General features: G+C 40.2%; 1 protein-coding gene and 1 pseudogene across 7 annotated transcripts in view; both read left to right on the top strand.

The window, feature by feature from the left end:
* The first annotated feature begins 635 nt into the window (after positions 1-635).
* Positions 636-17,858, top strand: part of LOC149162279 (uncharacterized) — a 342,764-nt gene continuing 325,541 nt past the window's right edge. For 4 of the 7 annotated variants that reach the window (XM_089437189.1, XM_089437187.1, XM_089437186.1 and 1 more), the window contains exon 1: positions 637-842. In XM_089437189.1, the coding sequence (XP_089293315.1) occupies positions 801-842 (42 nt within the window). In that variant the 5' untranslated portion in view covers positions 637-800. Of the gene's footprint in view, positions 843-17,858 lie in introns of all 7 variants that reach the window. The other 3 variants (XM_089437188.1, XM_089437190.1, XM_089437185.1) reach the window with 1 other exon arrangement.
* LOC149162280 (uncharacterized) lies at positions 6,464-7,874 on the top strand (annotated as a pseudogene).

Here is a 17,858-nt window from a genome sequence, read left to right as displayed (position 1 = left end):
TTCATATATTTGTAAATTAAAACCTATATTAGGCATCTTTCTCAAAGTATACATCAATAGGATTTTTTCAAAGATTATAGTTGATAATGGTCTATAGATTATTTTTTTGACATATTTTGTCTACTTGTGTTAATGGTTTTGTTCTATAACAACTTTCTTCATTTACTTCTTTCTTAACAACTTTATCTACTTTTTTGTTATTCAACTTAGTTATATATAGATATACACAATAGAGAAAACCTACAAAGAGCAATCACTTCGTTTTTTTACCATTGTAAATCAATAACTCTTTGGAGTAATATGGGAAGACCTAAGATACTATAACACTATAAATATATCCAATAACTTATAAGCTAGATATACTAAAAATTGATCACTTAACGAAAACCACATATAATCACTTCAACCATAAATAATAAATCATCATACCCTAGCAAAAGTTTTTTAAGACAAAGTATCACCATAAACCAAATAGATGTGTATGTCTACAAAATAGATGGATTTAATTTTGTGATTAACAAATCAATGACTTGTTCGTAAGGAAGTTGATTACGAAGATAAACAGCTCACTACATATTTGATGATCGGTCACGAATTAAGATCTTTGGACGCTTTATAAACACTTTGACATCGTGATTTTCAAAGGAATCGAATGGGGTAAAGGCTCGAGAATTGAAAACACATATATACAACGCAAGGATCTGACAGGGTCCAATCCAAATTCCAGTTGGCGTTCTTTCCGTATTCACAGCGGTGATATGGAGCAGTAGTATTTTTCGACACGAACCTCTGAATATTCGATGGCTTCTTCTTCAGTTAGAGAAGAAGCGGCAGCAGACCAGGTACGGCATTTTTTCCCCTTTCAATTTCCCATATTTCGGCCACATATCATTCAATTTGACTGAATTTGTCGTCAAAAGCCCTAAATGTTGCAGATCTGAATAACATAAATTTGAAAAATGTGAATCTATGACTTCGACAAATAATTCACATTGATATTGGGTCATCCGTCCAGTATACTGATTTTATGAAATGCATAATTTTATTCTAACACCATTTTCAGGCGCTCTCTTCTCACCATGTTTTGTCAGAATTATACGGTGTGCTTATGAATTTTCGATTATCACACTTTATCTCCTGACGGATTCACTACTAACGGTCCCGGTGACTCAGAGTAAACTCTCTAAATCACCTCCCCCGCACCCATCTGTCCCCAAAAGGATCCGCTTGCCTTTTTTGGATGGTTTTGTTGCACGCGTTTTGCATACGTCGATTTTGGGTGATTGTCTGTGGCTATCATTGCCCTGTGTGGCACTGACGATTTGGTTTCTTTTTAGCGTTCACTATTTCCAATCCAGTGTTATTAGACTCTTCGCGAGTCTTGCAGGCAGACTGAATCATCTGTGTATGCAGACACGAAATAAATAACTCATTTTGATTTTTTACACGATTTCACAGCTGACAACCAACACACCTGTCCATAATCCCGAATCCACGGCCTTTTGTAGAACGCGCTATCATGTACGTACGTTGAAACGACTTTGAATTTAATTAATGAAAAATTGAACTATATCAGACACGGTAAAGTTGTTTTGGTGTAAAAGCCCACCTTAACGTGGGGGTTATCAATCTCAGCCGACACATACACATGATCAGGGCTCTGTGCTCACCGATGTTAACGTGGAGGTTGTCAAACTGAACCAACTCATACACATGATCAGGGCTGTAACATCCCACTTAACGTAGGGGTTGTCAAACTCAGCCAACTCACTCACATGATCAGAGCTCTGTGCTCACCGGGGTTTGAACTTGGGTCATTATTATGACAATGTCTCTTCTCGAATCTCAACCACTAGACCACAATCCCATGGACTCCCATATTATTGAAAAATATACCTTTCCCCCAAAATTTATTATTTTTAACAATTTGCTGACAAACTCTGTAGTGTTTCCCTAGTGTAAGTTAGCTCATACTCTTTGGCTTTGATGAGTCATTCTCCTAGTCGAGTCTAGTTACTTTATTGTAGTAAAGTGATTTGTTGCCAGCACTTTCCTCACCGGAGTCTGGGCTGGACCACTTATACAGTTCAACTTTGCTTCAAACTTCATGTATGGGAAAATCAACAAGGTTTGAAATCCCAATTCTAGACAGAAGAGTCAATTCTAGGAAAATAAAGGTTTCTACAGAAGGGAATGGTCATAACAATCCGGGGCTAAATTCTCAAGACAATGCTTCAGCATAAGGGAGAATGGTCAGTGCCCTTCTCCAACATTTTAACCCAATATATACTATCCGAAGGTGGTTAAGTTGGCTGGCAACAAGAATTAGGGTTGTACAGGTGTATGAATCCAGTAAACCTCACTTAGGAGCACATAATTAATGGGCATTTTTTTTTTTTTTGCATCCTTTGGAAGACACCTGTGCCTTACTTCAAGGATAATTGTGGATATCTTCATGTTTCGTAAAGGACAAACATGGCTATAAGGTTAAAAATCACTTTACACTATGTTTCATGTGGAACAAAGACAAGCAATGGATAATATCTTGGCCAACAAGGCATTTGTGGTTAGTGGTGATCAAATAATGCTATAATAGATGATCCTTAATGTAGGAGGGCTGATGGGAAGTTGATTGCTGAATTACATTATAAAATGAACAAGAAATTTATAAACCAAAGCAGGTGGAGTACAACAAACACAGGTTCTGAAACAAAATCATAGTATCATATTACCCTCTTTGAGGTGGTAATACCTATGCCTACAAGCAAAACCAAAGTATCATTTTACACTCTTTGAGGTGGTAATACCTACAAACAAAACTAAAATATCATATTACTCTCTTTGAGGTGGTAATACTGATGCCTAGGTAGAAACAAGCATGGCCGCCAATCAAGTACATTGTGAGCCCATGGAGTATATATATCAAATGCAAAACCATGCCCACAAAAGAATACATGGTGGATCCATGTCAGAATGGCTTCATAGCCATGGGAAAATACAAAGTAGATCTATATCTTGGTAAACATCATGAGAACAATTGGAGTCACGTGTAGTACAAAAAGATTCTCCAAAAGTACCAATGTCACGAGATAGATAGTAATGTATGTGCAACTTAGGTAACAACATAGGAAGGATATGCTATTACAACCCAAGGTCCTCAATCCAAATCCACTAAATGTATGCATCTACATCATATGAATAAATGATTTGATGTTGAATATGGGAGACATTGTTTGATCATCTGTCATTAATTTATATCATTGACAAATGCGAGGAAACACACTGATGATGAAAATGGGCACCAGAATACTTCAGAACATTGTAAGATCATGGTTGGGAAGAATGTTACATTTGAAAACATTTGTAATAGGTATGAAATACACAAAGGGAGTAGATGCACAATTATCCACCTAATAAAGCTTCGAGAGGTCCAATTTGGCACATGGTTATTAGCATGTAATTGGTGAATGCTATGCATAAGGGATTAAAATGAATTGTGCCCTGTTTTCCCAGAATGATTGTATAATTGATTATTTGGAAGTACAAGAGGACAATAAGGATTTCCATTTAGTCAGGAATTGCTATTACTTTCTATGATTTTTTGGAGAGCATTGTGTGCCAAAAAGAATACAATGTTGTCAAGGAGTTCATTTCCCTCAGCAAGATTTTTTTCTCTAACAATTTTCAAGACATAAGATTAATAAGCACGAATAATCAACCTCTTCAAAATTGGTATACTACCATAATAGTAGCCACTTGAAATAAGATTCATATTCCTCACTATTTAGTTGGTATATATGATTATGTGGTTCAATTTGAAATAGTTATGCACTATACATATGCTTGTATGAAATTCTCCCCAAATGAGACAATTGAAGCTCTACATTTTGAGCTTATTGAAGATCAATTACCGAGATGAAGAAATGACAGCCTCACTAGAGGACTAGATATAATGAAGGGTTAGAAGCAAATATTCTGGCCAATAAAGAGGGGAGAGGAGGACAAAATTTAAAAATTAAATCTCCATGAAGTCAAAAAAGGGGAAAGGTGTTGAATTTTGTGGTAGATGTGGTTGGTATTGCCAACTACTCCAAGTCGACGCATAAAATAAATATAAAAGAAGAAAATTTGAATTGAAGTTGTCTCTAAAAGTCAAGTCAGCCCTACAAGAAGTTTAAGTCAGCCAGCCCCAAAAGACACACCTATTCGGGTTCATCAAACCACTATATATAGCCAATCAACTTCCTCACTTGAAGGGCAATTCAGATCATATCTTCTGAGGTTCTGTTCACATGTGTGAAGGAGAGAAGTATTATGAAGTTTGACTCTCTTTGACCAACTACTACCAAGTTCTTGTAAAGCAACTTTTACCAAATTTCTTGAGTTGATCAAGTTTTCTAGGCAGCAGACTGATTTTTCTTGGCAGGAGCAGGAGGCCGAATTCGGCTCGTCTCTGGAGTTTGACTGCGGGTTGACTTAAGCTCTTTCTAGGCAGTTTTCCCAAGTTTGACATTGAAAATTTTGTGTCTTGTAGCCCAACCCAGTTTCAATTTGTTTTACGCATCATGTTTAATGCTCACATCCCATGGTTAATGTTGATTTAAACATGAATATAAAATTTCAATAGAAACACTTGAGACTACCTCTACTTTTCACTTTCACTTTCAGCTAATAAGAAATTCACAAGCATGCACATAAATTTTGGACACTCATTTTTGGTCAACACGACCCTGGAAAATCAACCAGTTGGAAGAGGGATTTTATTTTGCTTTTCTCAGAGAATTTATTACAACATTAAATACACATCAAGTTTACTTATATCTCCCTTGAAAATCGGGCCAACCTCCTAGAAATTCGAGCCATTGTTTTGGAAATTTGTGCCACTATCAGACTCTCAGCTCCTTGAATTTCACATCGCTGCCTAGAATTTCTTTCTCAATTTTCAGGTCATAGAACAACAATTAATGCCCTCTAAAATCATGCTAGAATCTGATCTTTGTCCCTCGAATTTTGGGCCACAGAATTAGCTCTGTTAGATCTCGAAATTCGTGCTACTGTTCAACACTTACCTCGCCTCAAATCTTGTGCCTCAGGCCCAATTTATTCTCCTTGAAATTCGGGCCTGTGTGTGCCTCAAAATTTGCACTGAAGCTCATCAATTTACGTGCTGAAGAGACTGCTCTCTTCTTGATTTGTGGGTTGCTTCACTAGATGTGCTAGTTTTTGTAGCATCAAACAGGTGTTCTAGTCTCGGTTTGTGTCTAAGAGACTAAGGAACACGAGATCTTCAAAGCCCAAAAAGGTTTTGCAAGATAAGCTTGCAAAACGCCTTAATTAAATTAATTAACCATCATTTAAATTTTTTCTAAGTCTAACTTAGGAAAAATGGTTAATTAATAGTAACTAAGGAAATGTGAGAAAACTCTACAATCTCACACAGATTTAGTTTGAGATGATCTTAGCCGTTGATGAGGATCTAATCATGGCCATTGGTGATCCAACGAGAGATTATAAGAGAGGATTGATGGGGATGGGGATAGAGACACTTGAGCACATTGAGTAAGAGGGAGAGCAAGTTCCTTGGGCAGATCGAGCTATTCAGTGCAGTGATTCAACAGGAAGAAGAGCTTGACCCAAAGCAACAGTGAGAGGGAGCAGCAGCAGAGAAATTTCGGAGGAATTTTTTAGTGATTTCCAATTATGGAGAGTCAATAGAGAGGAGGTCGAAATATTCTGCAGAGAAGCTATCTAGATGGTGTGAGTTAGCTAGATTAGTAGAGCGAGTTGTCGGGAAGTGAGGTTGGATTAGTTGCTAGAGGCCGAAAAGTCATTTTGGAAGGCAAAGCAAAATTTTCAGTGGCAGGAGAAGGCTAGACTGTTGGACACCTAATCCTCTAAGGGTTGGTGTGGAAGTTGAATAGTTTAAGGAAGTCCAAGAGACCTTGGAATATGAAACCAAAGGTCATGTGAATGTACTATAAATGTATATCATTTGTTAATAATAGACATACTCTCATGCTTATCATTCATCTGCTGTTTCTGCCATGAATGTGTCTAACATGGTATCAGAGCGGGCGATTGCTGGTCCTGCTCCAATCTGGCCCTGCTCCAATTTGAGCCACTAGTTTTGTGGCCTCTCTCTTCGTATGTCAGTTTTTCCTTCCTGCTTGTCAGAACTGCCATTATTATTGTGTGCATTCCTATTTCATTTTTGTGCCCTCTCACAAGGTATCTGTTCATCCATTTCCCTTGTCATGCGCCTGTCGAACTGACCTCTCAGCATGAATCTCGTTGAGTTCTCTGCGGGACCATTTATCTCATTGATTCCCTAAATCCAAGCGCCTATCAACACCTTTCTGGTGCCCACGCCCATTTAACCAGGAAATATCATGTACCTCAAACCCTATTAGTGGCATCATCGACTAAGAATATCGATTTGTTAAAGGAAAACCACATTGTAAAAATGGCGTTACTCTATGTGCAGAAAATACCAGTCAAGTCTGCCAAAATCAGCGAATTCAAACAAGTGTTTCTCCACCCACTACAATCTAAGTAATGACATGCACAATCAACCCTGAAATTCGTGCAAGAATTTTAGAAACGGATAGTACTACAACAATTATTTCAAAATATGTTTATGGTCGCAGGAGTTTAGTTTGTAAATTTTGTGGGAGTTGAAGTGGTAGAAACTAGAGCGATTGCGCTGGATTGGCAACTTCATTCAAGATTTGAAACTCATTAATGTTTTTTATTATGAGGATATGTTCATCGACTTTATTGCAGTGCATTTTGATCACAGTGTGGGCTTCCATAGATGACTGGATGTGACATGGAGTCCTCATTGTTAGGTGGATGCCCTGAAGGTTCTAAGTAGGACAGTGAAACTGATGGTAAGCCACCTCATCTAGGGGTAGCGAATGTTGTGAAGCTACAAAAGTTTCCTTGGCACTCTCTCAGAAAAGCAATGATATTCCTCGCAAGCGTCAGAGCAGGGAAGTCACATCCAAATTTAGTTAAGATTAGAGATTTCTGATAGATTAAACCAATAGCAAGAAGAAATGATGTCGGCTCTCAAAATCCCTTCGATTCAGACGACAAAGAGGCCAAGTAACCTCAGACTTCAGCCTCATGAACGAAAAAATACTCGAACCCTTTCAACGACGATGGCCATGGGATTTCGGGTTCGAGTCATGCCAAGATGATTAAGACATCGCAGAGAAAAATTACACAAACCCTTTCAATGATGGCCATGGGGTTTCGGCTTCGAGTCTCGCCAAGAAGCCGATCGCCAATGCAGTGTGGTTCAAATCTAGTAAGACACGGGTGGAAATCCCTGAAGTTCAGACCTACAATCTGTTTAGCGGGGGTGAGGAGGAAGTCGAGCCTGTGTCTTGTAATAAGAGCAATCCCAGGGACTCAAAATCAAGATTTAATGAAAATACTGACCATTCTTATGAGGGTTTGAGCGAAAATAGAGGTGAGAATTATATCTCCCACGTGAAACAGCAGGCGCTTTCTGTGGGCGAGTCGGCCGTGAGAACTGTAGGAAAAGTGAAGGAAACAGGTGCTTAGCAGGCTCGCAAGATTCGAATCAGGAAATGTGGGGGCTCATCATCAAGTGATACTAGTAAGAAGATCCCCAATTCGAGCTTTTCATCATTTGATAGCCTGTCAATGTGATCCCTAATTCGAGTTCTCAATACAGAAAAGAACGGTTATCATGGTTTTAAGAGAAGGTTACTTCTTCTGCCTCTTTGTCTTCATTAGTGCGCAAGAATTATAAGAATGATTTCCGGGACAACGAAGGGTTTGAGAATCAATCAGCCCAGGAATTCGAGAGCTACGCCGTTTTCAAGTCTGAGGAGCCCTGTTAATTTTAGGTATGGTCTATGCTTAGAGCAATTTATTTCAATTTTCACAGTTAGCTCCATATCTTTTCTAGATTAGCAATCACATTAGCATTAAAGTAAATTGTAGATAGAACATAAACATAAATTGCAGAAGACAAGCCAAGACAAGAGGACACAAGATGTGGCGCTAGCTAGGGACAAATCCCAATGTGGGGAAACCCTTGATCAATTCTTCTTATATGTTCTTCAATAGTTCAAGAGAGAGAGAGAGAGAGAGAGAGAGAGAGAGAGAGAGAGAGTACATTTACAATAGAAGTCAACGCTTTGACTTATCTAGATAAGAGCATAGATCATCTCTAAGAAGATGATACATGAGATCAGTTGAAGACATGCTGCTTCAACTAATTCTCCAAGGTTACTCCTTCACCTATCGTTGTGGTGTATTTCGTCATCATGCTGCACCTCACTGCGCTGCACCATGTTGCATCCATCATCACTATGCTGCATCTCATCACGCTTCATTGATCATGACTGTACCCATCACTGTACTGCATTATGTGCCATTGCTGCAGCATGTTGCCATCCTGACCTATGTGTTGGCTGCACCTTGCTTGCTTGTTGTCCTTAGCATGCTTGTTGTTGCATGCTAGTTGTCCTTTGTATGCTAGCTGTAACATTGCATGCTTGGTGTATATGCTGCTAAGTACCATACAACTGTTCCAATGTTAGTTAGATATCACTTGCATGCTGCTCTCCTTCAAAGATAGATGCTCTGACTGTTTCGGCAGTTCCCGACAATTCTGGCAGTTTTGGTTGTTCCCGGCAGTTCTGACTGTTCCAGTTGTTCCCGACAGTTTTGGTTGTTCTAGCATTCTCGACAGTTCTGGTTGTTTCCGGCATTTCCGGCTTTTCTGGTAGTTCCGGCTTTTTCGGCAGTTCCGGCTCCGGCAGTTCTGGCAGTTCCGACTTTTCCGGCTTTTTTAGCAGTTCCGGCTTTTCCGGCAGTTTCGACTTTCTGCCCTCTGGATCAGGGCAACGTTATTCCTTAGGATCTCTCCTCCTACTAAAACCCAAAGACAAGTAGAGAGAGGAAGAGATCCCAAGTTTGTTGAAATGACTTGAAGGCCACCTCTATTTATACTAAAATGTTGAGCACATGTGGGGTTTATTTGGTTGCTGGCCGACCTTGACGAATTGTCTTATAACGCAAATAAATTCATAACTCCATGAATACTTATCGGAATCGGATGATCTTTAGATCAATCCAACACCTCTCGATGAGAGGGATCCAAGAAAAATATTAGCTGCCATAAATAAGATGACCCACATGGAGTTTGGCCCTAGTTGCCAATTTTAACGAGACCACTACATCTTCTTCTGGGCCTCCGACAACTTCTGCCAGACGGTACCCATCTCCCACTGTTGGTCTAATTCTCCCAACACCAGATGCCCTCACTCTTAAATGAGCACAGTCTGCAGATAGGAGACGCCCATTTCCATCACCTACCCCGGTGGCAGATTCAAAAGTAGCTAATGGGTCGTTGGATGCTGGCAAACACACTCGAGGACGCGGTTCGGAATGCCTTTGGCCTTCAACGCGCAGCTTATCTGTTTCCATGCAGAGGGATTCTTTCTCATCCAGAGAGAAGTCCAATGGCCATACCGTTAATCATACGCTTAAGCCCGCAACAAATATTGTGCAGAGAACGGGGGATTCAGCTTCAAATTTACAGGGGAAGGCGACCCCTCAGAGGAAGTTGACCCCCGAGAGGAAGAGGATGCCCCGTAGACAAAGTAATGAATTTGTAAATAGGGCTTTTCAGCGGTCCATTAACGAGGGTCTTGTCAGAAATGGGACACCTAATGCTGCAAGGCATGCATCTTTTGATGGAAGAATAAGGGTTGAATCAAAAGCGATAGATCCTGTTCAACATTCAAAATTACCACTTTATTAGAGTTATTGAGAACTCTAATTGTGTCTACCGCTGAAAGCACACTTAAAGTCAGCAAAGATACTCTCACATATATTCAAACATGCCTGCAACATACACATGAATGAATTTTTGTAGCTTGAATCACAACTACAACAAGAGGAGTTAGAAAAGTATAGTCATTATTCTCAAATTGTCTCTGTTCAGAACATTGAAATAGACTCCCATAGGCAACAAATCAATAATGTTGAAGTTGATTCAGATTTGGTACCCAATGAAGCAACAAAGTCACATGCAGATGCAGAAATTCAGTTTGCACTTCCCAAGTTGGTCATTAGACCTTGGGAAGAGTTTGTCCACAACAAGCACAAAATTGGTCTTGGATATGACAAGGACGTGTCCTTTCATATTCCAGACTACTCCAAGCCAATCCAATTTCAAAGTGCTGGATTTCTTCAGGATGGTTCATCTTCACCTGCTCCTCATGACAGTTCATCTTCAACTATTTCAGATTCTGGTCCTCTTCCACAACAGCCACAATAGATAAATGCCAACACTGTGACAGAGTTGGCCATATGAAAGATCACTGTTTTGATCTTCATCCATGTGAGCATTGTCATAAAACCACCCATTTTTCAGACAGATGCTTCAGAAACAAGCCTAGTGCAAGAACAAAGATTCATCTTGGATGGATCTCTTCTTGGCAATGGGCTTTAACAGCCAAGAAGATATTTCAGTCATATGTCCGAACTTGTTCAAGAGTATTAAACAGTTTTGCAGTTGAGTTTTTTCCATCATCTCACCTTGTATCTGACAGGGGGGTAAGTGATGGTCATCTACAAGCTTCAAAGCCACATCAAGTTAGCCTGAGCTATAACTTGCCATACCAGATTCATAGCTGTAGCCAGAGATAAAGATGCCCCTGAGCATGCCTTCAGTTGGTGATGCCTCTTCAAAGAATTGGGGACACTTCCTCTAGCATAAGACTTCATCTTCTTGCCAGTTTTGGAAGAGTTCCAGGAATTGCATTAAGCATTCCAGAGTTGTTGGTCATCCTTAAACCACCACAGGTTGAGACCTCCCTTTTCAGGGTGAGGTTCTCCCTTTTATGCGGGGTGAGACCTCCCTTTCACACTTGAAGGTTTCCCTCTTCAAAACATCAGGAGCACTTCCTCTAGCAGAAGACCTGAGCTTCATGCCAGACTTGGAAGAGTTCCGGGAACTGCACTAAGCGTTCCAGTGTTGGTGGTCATCCTTAAACCACCGCCCTTTATACCAACATTTTAGAGAGCACATTCAGCCTAGTGCTGCCATGCATTTTTGCACATTTTGTATTACAGCTCTCTTCTTGGACTCATACATACCCCTTCGGATTGGGGGGGGGGGAATGTTGGACACCTAATTCTCGAAGGGTTGGTGTGGAAGCTGAATAGTCTAAGGAAGTCCAAGAGACCTTGGAATACGAAACCAAAGGTCATGTGAATGTACTATAAATGTATATCATTTGTTAATAATAGACATACTTTCATGCTTATCATTCATCTGCGGTTTGGAGCAGTTCCAAGAGGTTGTTTGAACTACGCAGGCCAGGAGTGCGAACCAATGTGGAAAAAGTCTGCAAAAGATCCCGATTTAATCCTAAAAACGCGATTTTTTGAACTAAACGATTTAATCCCCCGACTTTTTGGTGACTTTTTCACAAAGGAAAAAATCGCGATTTTTTCCTTATACTCCTGATTTAATCGGGAGTCGACCCAAAAAGTCTGCCTCCCTTCCTAGGCCGCGGATAAAGAGGCCGCAAAGGTGAAAAAATTGTAAATTGAAGCTTCCATCCATGCATTTTCAAGTTATTGCATTGTATTGTTTGTCATACTTCTTGCGAGCATAGCAATCTCATTTGTAGTCTGTTAGTTTTGAGGTTAAGATATGTTTTTGTTTTCCAAGGAAAAACAAATCTTTATACTTCATATTTCTAGTTAGAAAGCAAAGTATACATTGGCTAAGCATCCAGGCTTTCAGTGATCCAGACTCTAACAGCCACTGCCCCTTCAAAAGATTACAAAAGTACCAAAAGGACAGGCATACAACAGTTTTCCGTAGAAAGAACCCCACACCATCAAAAACATTGTTACAGTTGTTGAATGCTTCCAGAAGAAACAACAAAGAGGAGGTCATGAAGATCAAATAGCAACAACCTGTCCAAAAAAAACAAAACCAGTGCCTCAAAAAATAACCCATTTTTCAGACAGGAACAAAGTACCTGTGAAATCTTGTGACAGCAAAGATCCTTCCTGCAATGAGAGCACGTTTTGAAAGGGAATCTTATTTAGTGGTGAATTCCCTGTAAATGTGGGGAAAGGTTATGTATCAGAAGTGGATTTTACCTCCAAGAGTTTTTGAATAATAGATGCCAAGGCTAGGTTAGTAATCTAACATCTAATGTTTTCTCGGAAAATAAGCAGCTTACAATCTACTGAATAAATGCATGACTTATTTCTTAATACAATTAGCGGAAACAAAAATTAAAAGGGGAAGAGGATCTCAGTGACTGATTACTTGATGACTTTTAGATGACTCATGATATACATTTATTATATTTTTTGTTGATATTTTGACTCTTGAGAGTTGAGGCTCAGATAGGACTCAAAATTTAGGAGTTGATTCACTATTTTGATATGTGATGTAGCATTAGACTTCATATACATATTATATATTAGCTTTCTTTACATGTTTATGTGAAAATGCATTTATTTGATGTTGTGGATACTCTAAATGTTAAAAAAAAATAATTTTTTTTTGTGTTTTTTTAATTTTGCCGACTTTTTCAAAAAACTCCCGACGTTGACGAGTTTTTCAACTTTTGGACCCTTGCCGAATTAATCCCGACTTCGACTTTTTCCACATTGGTGCAAATAGCTAATTTGGCAGTGCGAGTAGGCTAGAGGGAGGCTCAGTGATTTTGTAGAAGGGAGAAATTTTCTCCAAATCACTGTTGCTAGGAAATTTGCTAGAGGATAGCTAGATTGGCATCCAGATATTGTGCTCATATTTTTGTCACTGCATAATAAAACAAACCCTTATATGTTGCACCAGTTCTCCCTTCGAGGTTTTTCCGGAGACTATTATCCAAAAATATTGGTGTCACTTTTATTGTGTGTGTGCATTTATTTCTCAGTTTCCTGTTTATTTTTCGCAGTGTAATTTTATTTTGAATAATTGCAATGTGATTTATTTGTTGTTTGCCATAACAAATAAACTGCATAATTAATCAGTTAGAACAATAAATTTCCAGTTGCTGCAATTTCAAGGAATTTTCACATGGTATTAGAGCATTGAAGATTAGATCAGAGGTTTGGTAGCGAGAAGGAGAAATTGTGCAGGTTTTGAGGGAGCACGAATTTCTCAAATCTGCGCAGGCCACCAGGAAGTGTGAATTGCAGAGGCAGGAGGGTTTGATTTTCTAGTTGCAAGTGTAGGAAAATTTGATCAACCTCACAAGTAGAAATTTGCAAGTTGTGGATTTGCCGGATAAAGGATTCCAGTGAATAGATCAGTCAACTCGTTGAGCAGATCTGGGTGCAGTTGGTTTGCAACTAGTTTTGCAGCAACATATAATACTGGGTGGAAGAGAAAAAGCACACAGAGAAAGAGGAATTTCCAAAATTTCTTAGAGGGTTTCCAAATCTAGTTTCCAAGAGGATATTCGTGATTTCCAGTTGCAGTAAGTTGTAGCAGTTTTGCCACTCAACCATTGTGAGCTTTAGGAGCAATAGATCATGTGTCAGATTCCGGAGGACTTCTGGAAGGTTGAGTGAGTTGACTAGTTGAGGTAGCAGGTAGTGTGAAGACCGGAGAAGGACATTCAGAGGCAAACAGTAGCAAATTTGTGCATTCTAGAAGGGAGTGCGAGTAGCCAAGAAAGAGGTCGAGCAGGAAAGGGAGGAGATTCCTGTTTATTTCCTAGTTTTTGAGTTTCATAGGGATGGCCACAACAGGTCTCAGAGATCAGGATAGACTTGATGGAGCCTCAAACTTTGGTGTCTGGAAGGCTAGGATGCTATTCCTTTTGGATGGGCATGGCCTGAAGGAGTTCGTGACAACAATCATAACTGTATCGACAAATCCTATCCCCACCTTCACAAGTACAGGAAGGATATGGCCAAAGCAAAGAGGATGGTCCTCAATGGAGTTCGAGATCATATTGTCTCGCATATTGCAGAGAACAATACAACAAAGGAGATGTGGGATGTTGTCATGAAGTTATACCAGGATCCATTAGAGAACATGAAAATGGTTCTCAAGGAGGAGTCAAGGACCACAAAAATGATGAAGGGTGAGGGTATAACTCCATATCTCACCAGGATTTGAGATGTCCGAGACGAGCTAGTAGCTGTATGGGAGAAACCAGAGGAAAGTGAACTTGTGCGAATAACACTAAATGGGTTTACCAAAAAGTGGGCCACATTTGTTTAGGGAATTACTGGACGAGACAAAATGCCTGATTGGGAATGCCTATGGAGTGACTTCACACAAGAGGAGCTTAGGCTCTGTCTTGTCCAGGGTACTACTAATAACAGTAGCAAAGGGCCAAAGGTTGAGGAGGAGGAGGAGAATGTAGCCCTTGCTAGCAAAAGAAAAGCGAAGAAAGGTCCTAGCCTGGGACAAAGGCTCAAAGGGAGGAGAGAAGAAGAAGAAAGATCTGCCGAAGATCAAATGCTTCAGGTGTGGTGAGTTTGGTCATTACAACATCCAATGTTCCAAGAAGAAGGACGAAAAGGGGGAGCAATAGACCGCAACTTTGGCAAACCTAGATGAGTTAACCTCCAAGATGGAGGAGTTTTCATTAGTAGTAGCTATACCTCCAGATGGAGGAGTTTGCATTAGTAGCAGCTATACCTCCAGATGGAGGAGGAGCGCGAGGCTTCTGAGTTGCAGGATTTGGTAGGGTCCAAGGAGGACAACATTAGACAAGTGTTTCCTTATGGATCATTACCTTAGCTATGAGAGCCCACAATTTTCAATAGTAGGAGGATTAGTGTTAGTTGGCCTAGTCAGATCTTGAGAGATAGTTGTAGAGACTAGTAGCAGTCAATTACTAGAGGGGTGCAGAGACAACTGAGTGCAAACAATTACTCAGTAGACAGTGCAGATACTAGTTGCAGTCGGAGACTCAAGGGAAAGTTACAGAGCCAGTATAGAGACCCAGTGGATCCATAGATCATTTGCAGCGCAGGCAGAGTTGGCAGCAGTGCAGTGTCAACAACAACACAGATGCAGGATGATTTAGCTATAGGGCTAGCAGATGCATCAGAGTATGCGTAGTGGCTTGATGGATAGTGACATGATGTTACAAGGGTCAGACATTAGTAGCGCGAGGGAAGATGTTATGGGAGAGAACACCTTTCTCGCTAAGAGAAAGTGTTAGTTTGTAGCATCAGACAAGTGCTCTAGTCTCAGTTTGTATCTAAGAGACTAAGGATCACGCAATCTTCAAAACCCAGAGGTTTCACGAGATAAGCTTGTGAAACGCCTTAATTAAATTAATAAACCATCATTTAAATTTTTCCTAAGCCTAACTTAGAAAAATTGGTTAATTAATATTAATTAATTAAGGAAAGGTGAGAAAACTCTAAAAACTCACATGAATTGAGTTTGAGATGATCTTAGCCGTTGATGAGGATCTAATCATGGCCATTAGTGGTCCAATGAGAGATTATAAGAGCAAATCGATGGGGATGGAGATGGACACACTTGAGCACATCAAGTAAGAGTGAGAGCAAGTTCCTTGGGCAGATTGAGCTATCCAATGCAGTGATTTAGCAGGAAGAAGAGCTCGAATCGAAGCAACAGTTAGAGGGAGCAACAATAGAGAAATTTCGGAGGAATTTCCTAGTGATTTCCAGTTTTGGAGAGCCATATCTTCTCCACACATGTGGGAGAAAAAGGTTCTCCAACATGATGTTTTCCTCAATAAATGAGTATCTCCATCAAGTAAAGTGACAAGCGGGTCCAAAAAATGCTCCTCACTCCAAGATGCGTCCTCAAAGTGAATAGGTGCATCTGCAAGCTACATCCCCTCATCAAAGACTCCATCATCAATAAGCCTTGTGTTACCTTCCAAGGACTTGCATAGGTGACATGGAAACCCTAGGGCATATTGTTGGCATCAAAAAGAGGTTTGCTAGCCTTGGGTCCTGTGTGGTACATTATCAATCTTGCTAGTGATTTGACTTCTTGGATCAATGTTTCAGCATTTGGTGGTTTGGAAGGGGCCATAAGTCTATGTGGAGGCTTGTCAAGTCTCAACGCTTAGCTTTAGAGGGCCAATGTTGACCTTGCAATGGTCCTGAGTGTTATGATGATGGTCTAGACATCTCCTTCATGGTGTTGCAGAAGTGGCCAAGCCATCCCCCAAGGGATATCAATGGATTTATGATAAACCACCTAAAACATACCCTCAAGATCAAGTGAGATCAACATCATTAGGTAAAGAAACCTTTAATGTATCATGCTTCATAGTTGATCATATTCAATGTTAAGGGCACAAAAATGTTTCCCACAAGCCTTGCCTTCAAATATATTTCTAGCTGATGATTTGTATGCAAGTTACCACTTTTGTGTGAAGGATGATTATACAATTAGCCCTATTAGGTGCTTCCATCCCCAAGGGGAATGATGATTCCTAGGTAGGCCCATCAGTCCATAGGTGTATGTGAGGTGTGTTCATGGGATAGGAAAGACTTTAAGGAAGATGTGATCGCCTTGGTGCCAATTCATAGAGGTCCAACATCTTGAGTGTAATAATGATAAGAGGGAGCAATCATGGACGCCTGAGTTACCCTTTTTGTTGGCTTACTTTTACCACCCCTTTGGTGCACCTTTTACTTCAGTGGTATTTATTTTGTTTCTTGCATAACTTGGGTGACCAACTTGCTTAACACTTGTTCAATACCCCTTAAAGACGTAGTGGTTTATTGCTCATCGGAGTTGGAACATTTATGAGTTCCTTTGATTTTGAGAGAGCATGATATGCTTAGGAATTGGGTGGTTGCTAATGACGTAGGTAGAGCTCAGGCTAGGCTTTTGCCCATGTTCTTATTAAGTTATTATTTAGTCTAAGCCATCTTTTGCGTTTTTCCATTTTCTTTTATTTGTGGCTATATATGCTTTTATCTTTCTTTTAGGTATGTCAACCCTTAGGGTAAAATTTCTGGGCCTTGACTTAGATATGTGGATAAAGGGTGCCAGTACTGTTGATAAATGACAATCAACCCAAAGAATGCAAGTGGATATCAAGGACAGATGGAAAGTGACAAGTATGGGTTATGTCGGGCACTATATCAATGAGTGCCTCCTATTCATGCCCCTCCTAAACAATGGAGAGCAAAGATGTTAGGAGTCACACTGGACTAGGGGCAAGGGATAGCCTCCCAGGTGAATTATGGGAACAAGGATACAGTCAAGAGTGGTCAATCATCCAACTCAACCAGTGATCCACATTAGGCAGCCCTTAAAATTAAATGAAAGCACATGATTACAGAAATGGTTAGTGTACCTTTTTGATAGATGACCCACCTTCCTTCAAGAAGCATGCTAGATGGGAGAGAGAATTGACCGGAGCATGGTTGGAGAGCTATCTATGTATCATCATTGGACTGCTGGTTGGCTGGCTGATCAGGAAGGAGAATGGTTAGTGTACATTTTTGATAGATGACCCACCTTCCTTCAAGAAGCATGCTAGATGGGAGAGAGAATTGACCGGAGCATGGTTGGAGAGCTATCTGTGTATCATCATTGGGCTGCTGGTTGGCTGGCTGATCAGAAAGGAGAAAATTTTCTCCGAGGAGTTACCCATTTTGGTGGGTAACAGTTTCCATGCTGTTAGCACACTGGTTTACTTACTCTGAGCTGCTCCATGCCTCTGTAACTTTTGTTCTTCCATCCTTTCTTAACTGCATCACCGAGGATGTGATATGTGCAACCAATAGGCTAAGGGCTTCATACTCAGGTGCTTGCTGAGTCTTTAATGCTTGAACTGACAACCTGTTATGTGCCTCTACTCCTTTGCCAAATCCAC

This window comes from Pinus tabuliformis, chromosome 5_2 (assembly GCF_031772625.1).
Source record: "Pinus tabuliformis cultivar Carrire ecotype Pingquan chromosome 5_2, CPIR1, whole genome shotgun sequence".
In the NCBI taxonomy this organism is placed as follows: Eukaryota; Viridiplantae; Streptophyta; class Pinopsida; order Pinales; family Pinaceae; genus Pinus; species Pinus tabuliformis.
The sequence above is the reverse complement of the archived record's forward strand: the minus strand, read 5'-3'. Positions and strand labels throughout refer to the sequence as shown.